A 12,480-nucleotide genomic window follows, 5' to 3' on the forward strand; every position below is an offset into this window, starting at 1 on the left:
TCCTCTGTAGCTGTGACACTTTACTCTGTACTGTTATTGTTTTTACCTGTACTACCTCAATGCACTCTGTACTAACTCAATGTAACTGCACTGTGTAATGAATTGATCTGTACGAGTGGTATGTAAGACAAGTTTTTCACTGTACCCCGGTACAAGTGACAATAATAAACTAATACCAATACAAGTACATTGCAGAAATTAAAAAAGTAATTGCAGAGCAAAGGAAGGACTTATTTCTTGCTGAATGGTTGAGAAATTCTGCCTGGAAAATTGGAAAAAACCTGTACCAACATACATATATCAGGGGATATATCAAGTTTCCGCTGTCCTACCTAGCAGTTCCTGGGAACATAGAGAGTTAAGGATTGTTTACTGGGATATGGGGGATGACATTTATTAGCCATCACTTGAGAGAAGGCAGTGAACTCTGTTTTTGGTCAGGTAGGGAACTTGGGTTGATCCAGTGATGATAACAGATGGAAATATGTGCCCAAGTCAAGATGTGGTCTAACATGGAAGGGGTTAGAGTTATCATGTGTCTGTTGTTGTAGAGTCATACAGCATGGAAACAGGCCCTACTTCCCAACCAATCCATGCTAACCAAGATGCCCATCTAAGCTAGTCCCATCTGCCCACATTTGGTCCATATCCCTCTACACCTTTCCTATCCATGTACTTATCCAAGTGCCTTTTAAATGTTGTTATTGTACCTGCTTCAACCACTTCCTCTGGCAGCTCATTCCATGTATGGACCACCCTCTGGGTGAAAATGTTACCCCTCAGGTTCCTACTAAATCTCTCCCCTCTCACCTTCAACCTGTGCGCTCTTGTTCTTGATTCCCCTACCCTTAGAAAAACACTGACTATGGGGACGTTCACCCTATCTCTGCCCCTCAAGAGTTTATACGCCTCTATAAGGCCACCCCTCATTCCTTACCTATCTTCCAAGTCCTCCAGAAAAATGAAACTCGTGATGAGAGTGTGAGGACACTGATTGCACCTCATCCTTCAAAGGTCAGCCTGGAGCTATGCAAGTGCTGGAGGTTCAGACTTTACTCAGTGAATCAACGTATGTAAAAGGTTGTTGTCTAAGTCCAAGTCTACTGATCAGCAGCCAAACAAACCTCAGTGGAGATCAAAAACAACTTTGTTTACCATAGCCCCTTTATTGGTATTGGTTTATTATTGTCACTTGTACTGAGGTACAGTGAAAAACTTGTCTTGCATACCGATCATACAGGTCAATTCATTACACGGTGCAGTTACGTTGAGTTAGTACAGAGTGCATTGAGGTAGTACAGGTAAAAACAATAACAGTGCAGAGTAAAGTGTCACAGCTACAGAGAAAGTGCAGTGCAATAAGGTGCAAGGTCACAACAAGGTAGATCGTGAGGTCAGAGTCCATCTCATTGTATAAGGGAACCGTTCAATAGTCTTATCACAGTGGAATAGAAGCTGTCCTTAAGTCTGGTGGTACGTGCCCTGAGGCTCCTGTATCTTCTACCTGATGGAAGAGGAGAGATGAAAGAATGACCAGGGTGGGTGGGGTCTTTGAATAAGCTGGCTGCTTCGCCAAGGCAGTGAGAGATAAAGGCAGAGTCCAAGGAGGGGAGGCTGGTGTCCGTGATGCGCTAGGCTGTGTCCACAACTTTAACTAGGTCGACAAACAGTCTGCTGAAGGAATTTAGCGGGTCAAGCAGCATCTATGGGGGGGGGGGGGGGGGGGGGGGGGGGGAGGGGGGGAAGGGAGTATTGATATTTTGGGTCGAAACCCTGCATTAGGACAATACCAGATGCTGCTCGACCCAACGAGTTCCTCCAGCAGATTGTAGCTCCAGATTCCAGCATCTGCAGTCTCTTGTGCTTCCTTTTAATGAGGTGCTTTGTTGGAATCTTATTAAATAAAGGTCAATACCAAGCCACATTACTGGGGATGCAGGCCAAAAGCTTGATCTAAGATATGGATCAGTACCATCTTAAAAGAAGGGGGAATTCTGGTCTCGGGCAGAATGAGAGAAAGAGAAGATGAGGCTCATGGATGGCAATAGGAGGGAGAATCGGAGAGGGGTAGTGATCCATTGGCAGACACTATGGAGCGGTACTGAGGGGGTTGAGTTGGGGGGAGGGGGATTGACACGATCACATCTAATAGGGCCTACTAGAGGTGACATCTTGGGAACGTAGTTGGCAACTGCAGTGCCCCATAATTGGAATAGTCCCCAGTTATATTGGGTCCTCAGTCTCCTCTGTCTCTCTTGTGGTGGTGGGTTTAGCAACTCTTCTGATTCATTGCTTAGTTGAATAAATAACTAATTTACCCTTAATTTGTTCAGCCTATTGCTCAGCAATCAAAACCTGCACTAACCTCCCCCATGGACTAGGTATTGAGCATTTCATTAGCTTAATTTTGGATTACGCAACCCTCTTTGAAACACACCACTGATTAATGGGTTAAATTGCAAGCAGCTGATTATATTTCACAGACATGAGAGACCACAGATGCTGGAACCTGGAGCAAAAAAAAACCAAGCAAACTGCTGGAGGAACTCAGCTGGTCGAGCAGCAGCTGTGGAGGGAGAGAACTTGTTGACTTTCAGGGTCATAACCCAAAACAATGGCGACAATGGCTAACACGAGGGGACATAATTTTAAGGTGATTGGAGGAAGGTATAAGGGGGATGTCAGGGGTAAGTGTTTTAGACAGAGAGTGGTGGGTGTGTGGAACACACTGCCGGCAGAGGTTGTGGGGGCAGATACATTAGGGACATTTAAGAGTCTCTTAGATAGACACATGACTGATAGAAAAATGGGGGGGGGGCTATGTGGGAGGGAAGGGTTAGATAGATCTTAGAGCAGAATAAAATGTTGGCACAACATTGTGGGCCGAAGGGCCTGTACTGTGCTGTAATGTTCTATGTTCTATGAAACATCAATTCACCTACCTCCATAGATGCTGCTCGACCCGCTGAGTTCCTCCAGCTGTTTATTTTTTGCTGATTATATTTCAGTAAGTAGAGCACAAAAGCACTTTAAAAAAAAGACACTCAGCAAATGCAGTGGGAAAAAGGATGGAATATTTTGAATATTAAAAGAAGATATAACAAGAGTATTCTGAGGTGGTGAGTTGTGCAAAATCGAGGTCACCCTAACCCACACAGGCCAATGTTGCCAAGTGTGGCAGAGAGAGACTGCAAATAAACTTTTAAAACAGACAGGCCAATCTCCCTTCACGATCACTACAATGACAGGCATCAAAGACCTTGATAACAGGCTGACTTCTGCCACTTTGAAAAAAGTTTAATACCTTGCTTTTCATCGGTGTACAATTATAGAGGAAAGGGATTGGTTACAGAGGAGGGTGAATGTGGTCACATGCACCTGAGAACTTGCTATAAAGGGGCACACAGAGAGAGCCATCAGGTGCCTTGCTGTTTATAACAATGGGGTGGATTATCTTAGCACTCACCTTTGGTCTTGTGGGTAAGTTTATTCTAGTACATCTTCCGGGTCTTGGAGAGAGTGCCGAGGAGATTTACTGGTATCAGGGATGAGGGACCTCAGTTAAGTGGGGAGACGGGGAAGATTTAATAAGTGTGCAGGATATTCTGAAGGGTTTTGTTGGAGGAGATCAGGAAAATGTGAATGATTGGTTGACAAAGGATTCTGGATAAATGGCAAGAAAGAGAAAGTAGATGAGGAGATTTTTATCTTACTCTTATGACTTTTTTGCAGTCGAAGTATACTACTAAAAGAATGGAAGCAAATTCCACAGTAAATTATAAAATGGAATTGGATAGATGCTTCTCCTAAAAGTCTTGTAGGATAGTGAGGAGAAAATAGGGGATTGAGATCAATTGGGCACAGCATAAACCTGCTGGGCCAAATGGCCTCTTTCTACACTGATAGATTGAAGTTTAATCATATACAGCGACAGCACAGTGGCACAGCTAGTAGGGCCGCTGCCTCACAGCACCAGCGACCCAGGTTCAATCCTGACCTCAGGTGCTGTCAAGGTGGAGTTTGCACGTTCTACCTGTGACCGTGTGGGTTTCCGCCGGGTGCTCCGGTTTCCTCCCACATCCCAACGACGTGCGCATTGGGGTCAGTTAATTCCCAACTCTAAGTTGCCTCTGGTGTGTAGGTGAGCAGGAAGAACTGACAGAATGCAGAGAGCGTAAATAAGTCGGATTAATGTAGGAATAGTGTAAATGGGTGGTTAATGGTCTGCGCAGATTTGACTCAAGTGAAATATTAAGTAAAAACTAACAGTAAGTTTGCAAATTGTTTTGTGAACTTCCCCTTCATTTTAAGATTTTTCTTATTCTTTTGACCCCACAGGAAGCCAGAAACTGCAGTATGGTAAGGATTTCTTCTCTTAAGAATGCCAATTTTTATTAACTTACAGGCCCTGTTGGTAGTTAATAGATCACTGACTGCTTTTCACTTGCAGAGCCTGTTTTCAATATAAAGAACACTTATCTTTACCAGTATAGCGGGGTCGTGTTGACGGGCCTTCCAGAAAATGGCTTGGCTAAGGGAGGACTTAAGATCACCAGCAAAGTGCAAATTACTTCGATAGACCACAAAAAACATCTTCTCAAGGTAAGGAGCTTTTACCTTCTGGGACTGCAGCTACCCAGCATAAGTTAAGTTATTCTGATGTCCTTCCATCCAGTCCATCTTCATGGTGCTTTACATCAGGAAGGCTAACAGTATTGTCAAGGATGCCTGCCACCCTGGCCATTGCCTTTTCTCTCTTGGTATTGGTATTGGTTTATTATTGTCACTTGTACCGAGCTACAGTGGAAAAACTTGTCCTGCATATTGATGGTACAGGTCAATTCATTACACAGTGCAGTTACATTGAGTTAGTACAGAGTGCATTGAGGTTGTACAGGTGAAAACAATAACAGAATACGGAGAAAAGTGTCACAGCTACAAAGTGCATTGCAGGTAGACAATAAGGTGCAAGGTAGATCGTGAGGTCAGAGTCCATCTCATCATATAAGGGAACCGTTCAATAGTCTTACCACAGTGGGATAGAAGCTGTCCTTAAGCTTGGTGGTACATGCCCTCAGGCTCCTGTATCTTCTGTCTGATGGGAGAGAAGAGAAGAGAGAATGACCCAGGTGGGTGGGGTCTTTGATTATGCTGGCTGCTTCACCAAGGCAGCGAGAGGTAAAGACAGAGTCCATGGAGGGGAGGCTGGTTTCCGTGATACGCTGGGCTGTGTCCACAACTCTCTGCAGTTTCTTGTGGTCCTGGGCAGAGCAGTTGCCGTACCAAGCCGCGATGCATCCAGATACCTTCTGGGAGAAGATACAGGAGCTTGAAAGCTCAGATGACCAGAATCAAGAGCAGCTTCTTCCCCACTGCTGTCAGACTCCTGAACCAGTCACCTCTTCCACATCCCCTTCCCGATGGTGCTGCCACGTTCTCAAACCCTTAACTCTACCTCTTCCTCTACGGTTATTTTAGCTTTTTCTTTTGCACTCCTCAGTTTGCACCACTATACTATCGGTTTTGCACTCATCGCTGTACTTATCGTTGTGTTTATCATGATCACGTACCCTGTTTACTCTGTGAGCTTCATGCGATCAAGGAATTTCATTGCATCATGGTGTGCATGATAATAAACTGAACTAAACTACATCAGAAGGTATGCTTTCTGTTTGTGGCCTTGCAAAATCTCGTTGGAAACCAGATCACAGATGCCTGATTTCGTGAGCTGTGCCCCTGAGCCAGAAATTAATGTTCAGTTTTCTGTTTACTTTTCAGCTAAATAAAAAAAACACTGAAAACCTGAAGCACTGTAGTAGAGGCAGAAAGATGGTTAATGTTTTGGTTGAGACACTACATCAGGTCCTAATGCAGAGTCTTGACCCGGAATGTCGACCATCCCACTGCCTCCACAGATGCTGCCGGACCCGTTGGGTCTCTCTAGCAGTTTGTTTCGTGCTCCAGATCCCAGCAACATTGTGTCTCCTCATGGACCCTTGTTGACCAATGGAAAACTCAGAGACAAAACACTGTCGGATCCAGTTATTTTCGAGTCCACAGGTTCTTTCAGGAGTCCAGGAATGAGTTGAAAACAACTTGGTGCTCCACAAAGTTTTATTGGAAAAGTTTAAGACAAAGAAACAGTCACAGAGCACATGGCACTAGCTTTACTACTGGGAGATGAGCCGAGACAAAAGGAAATAAAAATGAGCTCGGGCTGGGAGGGGGTGGGGAAGGGAGCAAGAAATAGAGAGAGAGAGAGAGAGAGAGAGAGAGAGAGAGAGAGAAAGAGAGAGGCGAGAGAGAGAGAGAGATAAGCAAGAGAGTGATTAACAAAAAGCAACACCTTTCATACTTGAGATAAAGGGTACTCCTTAGCTAACAATAGTCCAATCAGAAAACCTATTAGATACCTGTGGCCAAACCAAACAATGAGAACACACATATTCACCTGATGGACGAACCAATAAGCTAGGAAGTGGCCATTCCTTGTGCAGCCACTTGTGGTGTATTAACCACTAGACATGTTAAAAAAAACTATATAAACAGTAGAATCCAACACACGATTAAGATTTGGATTGAAAACAGAAAATGTAGGAAACACTCAGAAGGTCAAGCAGCGTGGAAAGAGAAGCAGTGTTAACAATTGCACGTTACCAAGGGGAATCTCCATCCACGGATGCTGTCTCACCTGTTGAGTGTTTCTAGCATCATATGTCCTTATTTCAGGTTTCCAGCATCTGTAGATTTTTAATATTCAGGTTAAGACTTAGGTTGGTGAAACCGTGCCAGAACTGAATGGGAACAAGAAAATGGGAGAGGGAGGATCAGGAGCTATTACAGATCAACGATTCTAGTCAGATTCTGTTGTTCTCCAGTCGTTAGTTAGATGTTGTGTGCTGTCCACAATGACAACATCTCCCTTTTAGGCAGTTCTTTCCTTTGCCATAGAGCTAGTCCCTGACTTATTAAAGCTCTGAACCTTCCCTAGGTAATGCTGTGAATCCTTTGCTTAGAATATAGAACAGTACAGCACATGAACAGGCCCTTCAGCCCAAAATGTCTGTGCTGACCATGATGCCAATTTAACCTAATCCCATCTGCCTGCATATGGTCTATATCCCTCCATTCCCTACCTGTTCATGTGTCTGTCTAAATGCCTCTTAAACGTTGCTACTGTATCTGATTCTATCACCACCACCCCTGGCAGCCCATTCCAGGCACCCACCACTCTCTGTGTAAAAAAACCTTGCCCCGCACATCTCCTTTGAACTTTCCCCCTCTCACCTTTAACCTATGCCCTCTAGTAATTGACATTTCCACGCTGAGAAAAGTACTAGCTACCCAATCTATGCCTCTCGTAATTTTATATACTTCCATCAGAATCAGATTTATTATCACTGATAATAAACTTTGTTGTTTTGTGGCAGCAGTACGGTGCAAAGACATAAAGTTACCATAAATTACAAATAAAAATAAATAGTGCAAAAAAAAAGGAATAACGAAGTAGTGTTTATGGGTTCATGGACTGTTCAGAGATCTGACGGCGAAGGGGAAGAAGCTGTTTCTGAATCGTTGAGTTTGGGTCTTCAGGCTCCTGCACCTCCTCCCCGATGGTAGTGACGAGAAGAGGGCATGTCTTGGATGGTGACGGTCCTTAGTGACGGATGCTGCCTTCTTGAGGCACCGCCTCTTGAAGATGTCCTCGATATTGCCCCTCAGACTCCAATGCTAGACTGTGATCTCCATTGTCTGATCTGCTTCAAATGTCTTCTATAGTCATAGAATCATACGGCAGACAAACAGGCCCTTCAGCCCACAGAGTCTATGCTGACAGTCAAGCACCCATTTACACTAATCCTGCTCTAATCGCATTTTATCCTCCCCACATTCCCATCAACTCCCCCCAGATTCTACCACTCACCTATACACTGGGGGCAATTTACAGCGGCCAATTATCCCACCAACCCACATGCCTTTGGGATGAGAGAGGAAACCAGAACACCCAGAGGAAAGCCACTGGATCACAGGGAGAATGTGCAGGCTCCACACAAGCAGTACCAGAGGTCAGGACTGAACATGCATCACTGGAGCTGTGAGGTAGTAGCTCTACCAGCTAGATAGTGTAAGGGCAGGCATGGTAGTGTTGCAGTTAGCGTAACGCTATTACAGCGCCAGCAACCAGGGTTCAATTCCCACCACCGTCTGTAAAGAGTTTGTACATTCTCCCTGTGTGTCTGCATGGGTTTCCTCCGGGTGCTCCAGTTTCCTCCCACATTCCAAAGGTGTACAGGTTAGGAAGTTGTGGGCATGCTACATTGGCACCAGAAGCATGGCAACACTTGCAGGCTGCCCCCAGAACACTCTACACAAAGATGCATTTCACTGTGTGTTTCGATGTACATGTGACTAATGAAGATATCTTATCTTATCTTAAATTGGTTTATTATTGTCACATATACCTAGGTACAATGAAGAACTTGTCTTGCATACTGTCCATACGGATCAATCCATTACACCGTTCATTGAGGTAGTACAAGGGAAAACAATAACAGAATGCAGAATAAAGTGTAACAGTTACAGAGAAAGTGCAGTGCAGACAGACAATAAGGTGCAAAGCCATAACGAAGTAGATTGTGAGGTCAAGAGTCCATCTTATCGTAGCTGCTGTGTACTGTGTTGCTCTCTAATTCGATTTCTTCTCACTGAGCAGCTTCCGTTGAGTACATACATCTTGGATACCATCATGTAATCTCGCAATATCTCCTCCAAACCTGAACCACAGTCCCACCAGACTGTTGGCCAGTGAGTTCCACAATTTATACCCATCAACGATGAAGGAACTGTGATATATTTCCAAGTCACGATGGTCTAGACTATATCCTTAAATGTAATCAATGAATGGTAGAAAAATGATAACTCAAAGATCAGTCTTGGTGATTGGTTTATTATTGTCACATGTACCGAGACACAGTGAAAAGCTTTTGTTTGTGTGCCATCCAGGCAGATCATTCCATACTTAAGTACATCAAGGTAGTAAAAAGGAAAACAGAATGCAGAATATAATGACAAAGAGAGACACAAAAGATTGCAGATGCTGGAATCTGGAGCAACGCACAAAGTGCTGGAGGAACTCAGCAGGTCAGGCAGCATCTATGGAGGGAAATCGACAGTCGACGTTTCGAGCTGAGACCCTTCATCAGGACTGGTGCAGAATATATTGTTGCAGTTACAGAGAAAGTGCAGTGCAGGTATACAAATGAAGTGCAAGGGCCACGATGATGTAGATTGGAAGATGAAGAGCTCATCTTTTAGCACGAGAGGTCCGTTCAAGAGTCTGATAACAGCAGGATTGAAGCTGTCCTTGAACCTGGTGGTACGTGCTTTCAAGCTTTTATATCTTCTGCCTGACAAGAGAGGGGAGAAGAGAGAATGTCTGGGGTGGGAGGGGACCTTGATTATGTTGGCTGCCTTCCCGTGGCAGCGGGAGGTGTAGCTGGTACTCACTGAAGGCACGTAATATATTTTTAAAGCACCTTATTCTTTTCTATCCTCAAGGTCAGCTCACCTCAAATCTATGAGTACATTGGAATTTGGCCGGATGAGGATTTTATTCCATCTCCGAAGTTGACTCGGAAACTGAGTCCCCAACTGAGCCAGCCTGTAATATTTGAGTACAACCGGGGGCGAGTTGGAAATATCATCGCCCATTCAAACATTCCCGAAAACATCCTCAATATCCTCCGGGGCATTCTCAACATCCTGCAGATCAGCATTAAGAGGAATCAAAACATCTATGATTTGCAAGAGGTATTTTGTTTTCGATTGCAATCATTTACAGGGTACAGCCTTGGTGGTGAGGGACATTAATTGCCCAAACCTAATTTTCTGTAAAAGAGTAATGGTGAGCAGCATACCACATGGTGAAGGGATTCCCACTGGCAGGGAATTCCAGGATATTCATGGAATCATCGAGCGATAGAGCTCGGAAAAAGGTCCATCAGTCTACCGAGTCTTCGCTGATAGGCGAGTACCCACCTTTACACTCTTGACCAGCTAGGAAAATCGGCTGAAAAATGGCTGATGGAGTTTAATGCAATCGCGTGTGAGGTGATGCACTTTGGGAGGACAAACCAGGGTAGAACTTGCACAGTGAATGGCAGGGCTCTGAGGTGTGCGGTACCTGGGAATACAGGTCCATAGTTCCTTGACAGTGGTGTCACAGGTAGAGAGGGTTGCAAAGAGAGCTTTTGGCACTTTGGCCTTCATAAATCAGGGCACTGAGTACTGGAGTTGGGAAGTTATGTTGAAATTGTGCAAGACGTTGGTGAGGCTGAATTTAGTGTGCAGTTCTGGTCACCTACTTACAGGAAAGATATCAATAAGCTTGAAAGAGTGCAGAGCAAATTTACAAGGATGTTGCTGGGACTTGAGGACCTGAGTTATAAGGAAAGGTTGAATAGGTTAGGACTTTGAACACAAGAGAATGAAGGGAGATCTTATAGAGGTATACAAAATTATGAAGGGTATAGATAGGGTGAATGCATGCAGGCTTTTTCCCCTCAGGTTGGGTGAGACTAGAACTAGAGGTCATGGGTTTAGAGTGAAAGGGTGAAATATTTAAGGGGAATCTGAGGGGAAACTTCTTCACTCAGAGGGAGGTGCGAGTGTGGAACGAGCTGCCAGTGGAAGTGGTAGATGTGAGTTCAATTGTAACATTTAAGAGATGTTTGGATAGGTACATGGATGGGAGGGGTTTGGAGGGATATGGTCCGGGTGCAGGTAGATGGGACTAGGCAGAAGACCAGGTCGGCATGGACTAGATGGGCCAAAGGGCCTGTTTCTGTGCTGTAGTGCTCTATGACGCTACACTGATCCTATCCTAGCCCTATTTATTCTCCCTACATTCCCATCAAACCCTCCCCAGATTCTACCAGTCACTCTACACACTAGGGGCAACATACAGCAATCAAACCTAACAACCTGCAGATGTGGGAGGAAACCGGAGTACCCGGGGGAACCCCACATGGTCACAAGAAGAAGTCCACACAGACAGGACCAGAGGTCAGGATTGAACCCGGGTCTCTGGAGCCGTGAGGCAGCGGCTCTACAAGTTGTGCCACTGAGCCGTCCACTGCTAATGAAGGAAAGGTGATCAATGTTCACATCAGAACATAGAACATAGAACATTACAGCACAGTACTGGCCCTTCGGCCCACAATGTTGTGCTGACATTTTATCTTGCTCTAATATCTTTTTTTTTCTTTTTATTTCTTTTTCTTTTTACCAGCCCCCCGACCCCCTCCCCTCCCCATCCCCCTCCCCTCCTCCCTTCCCCTTCCCCTCCTATCCTGCTCTAATATCTATCTAACCCTTTCCTCCCACATAGCACTCCATTGGCATTCTCATGTACCTCATGGCTTCTAGCTGCTAGAGATAGATGAAACCTTGGTGATTTGTTGCAGTGTATTATATAGCTGGTAAATTGGTTTATTATTGTCACGTGTACCGAGGTACACGTGACAAAAATTTGGTTTTGCATGTCATCCATACAGATCATTTCATCACATCAGTGCATAGCTGGTACTCACTACAGGTACAAGTTGGCAGTGGTGATGAGAGTCAATGTTCAAGATAGTGATTTGGTTAACAGATAAGCCAACTGATTTGACCTAAATTGTATTGAGTTTGCTGTGTGTTGTTACAACTACATTATCCCTGCTGATAAGGTTTGTGGCAGTCATGAGATGATCCACTGACCATAGAAGACCCAGCTTCTGACTTGTTCTGGTCACCACTGAGAAGGGGGCAGTGAGCAGCTGGCTTGAACTGCTATAGTCCTTGTAGTGAAGGTACTCCCACTGTGCTATTGGGAAAGATGTTCCAGGATTTTGGTCCAATGACAATGAAGGGAGGGCAATACAGTTCCAGGTCAAACTGCAAACGTTGGACAGTTATTTGTTGGTGATCATGTTTTCACACCACCTTCATTCCCTTATACTTTCAAGTGTTGGGGATTATAAGGAACATACAACAGCTGAGAGTTGATGTCTTTTCCTTGTTGAATTGTGCGTGCACTGACCAACTGTTGTTCTGCCTAGAATGGGTTGGAAGGCGTCTGTCATGCGAGCTACACGATCCAGGAAGACAAGAAAGCCAGGCACATCATCGTCACAAAGTCCAAGGATCTGAATGACTGTCAGGAAAAGATCTCAGAGACCAAGAGCAGTGCTTACTTCAAGCAGTGTAAAACCTGCCAAATGGTAAATGCACGGGGCTACTTAATCAAAAAGAAACACATAGCGCTTGCCAATGTCCAAGCTCATCTCAGTGAGCAGCTTCCTCTTCCCCTAAGTCTGATGCTCATCAGTCATAGAATTGTACAGCACAGAAACAGGCCCTTCGGCCCACCTTGTCTCTGCTGACCTTTTTGCCCATCGACACCAACCCCATTTGCTCACGTATTCCTCGATGTCTCTA

The 12,480-nt window shown here is 44.8% G+C and overlaps 1 protein-coding gene across 2 annotated transcripts in view; it reads left to right on the forward strand.

The window, feature by feature from the left end:
• Positions 1 to 3,374: 3,374 nt before the first annotated feature.
• Positions 3,375 to 12,480, forward strand: part of LOC127568588 (vitellogenin-like) — a 96,502-nt gene continuing 87,396 nt past the window's right edge. Inside the window, exons 1-5 of one of the 2 annotated variants that reach the window (XM_052012516.1) lie at positions 3,375 to 3,480; positions 4,339 to 4,359; positions 4,451 to 4,602; positions 9,559 to 9,810; positions 12,102 to 12,263. In XM_052012516.1, coding sequence (XP_051868476.1) covers positions 3,441 to 3,480; positions 4,339 to 4,359; positions 4,451 to 4,602; positions 9,559 to 9,810; positions 12,102 to 12,263 — 627 coding nt within the window. In that variant the 5' untranslated portion in view covers positions 3,375 to 3,440. The remainder of the gene's footprint in view (positions 3,481 to 4,338; positions 4,360 to 4,450; positions 4,603 to 9,558; positions 9,811 to 12,101; positions 12,264 to 12,480) is intronic. The other variant, XM_052012517.1, reaches the window with a different exon arrangement.

The sequence above is a fragment of the Pristis pectinata genome, chromosome 3, assembly GCF_009764475.1.
Source record: "Pristis pectinata isolate sPriPec2 chromosome 3, sPriPec2.1.pri, whole genome shotgun sequence".
NCBI lineage: Eukaryota > Metazoa > Chordata > Chondrichthyes > Rhinopristiformes > Pristidae > Pristis > Pristis pectinata.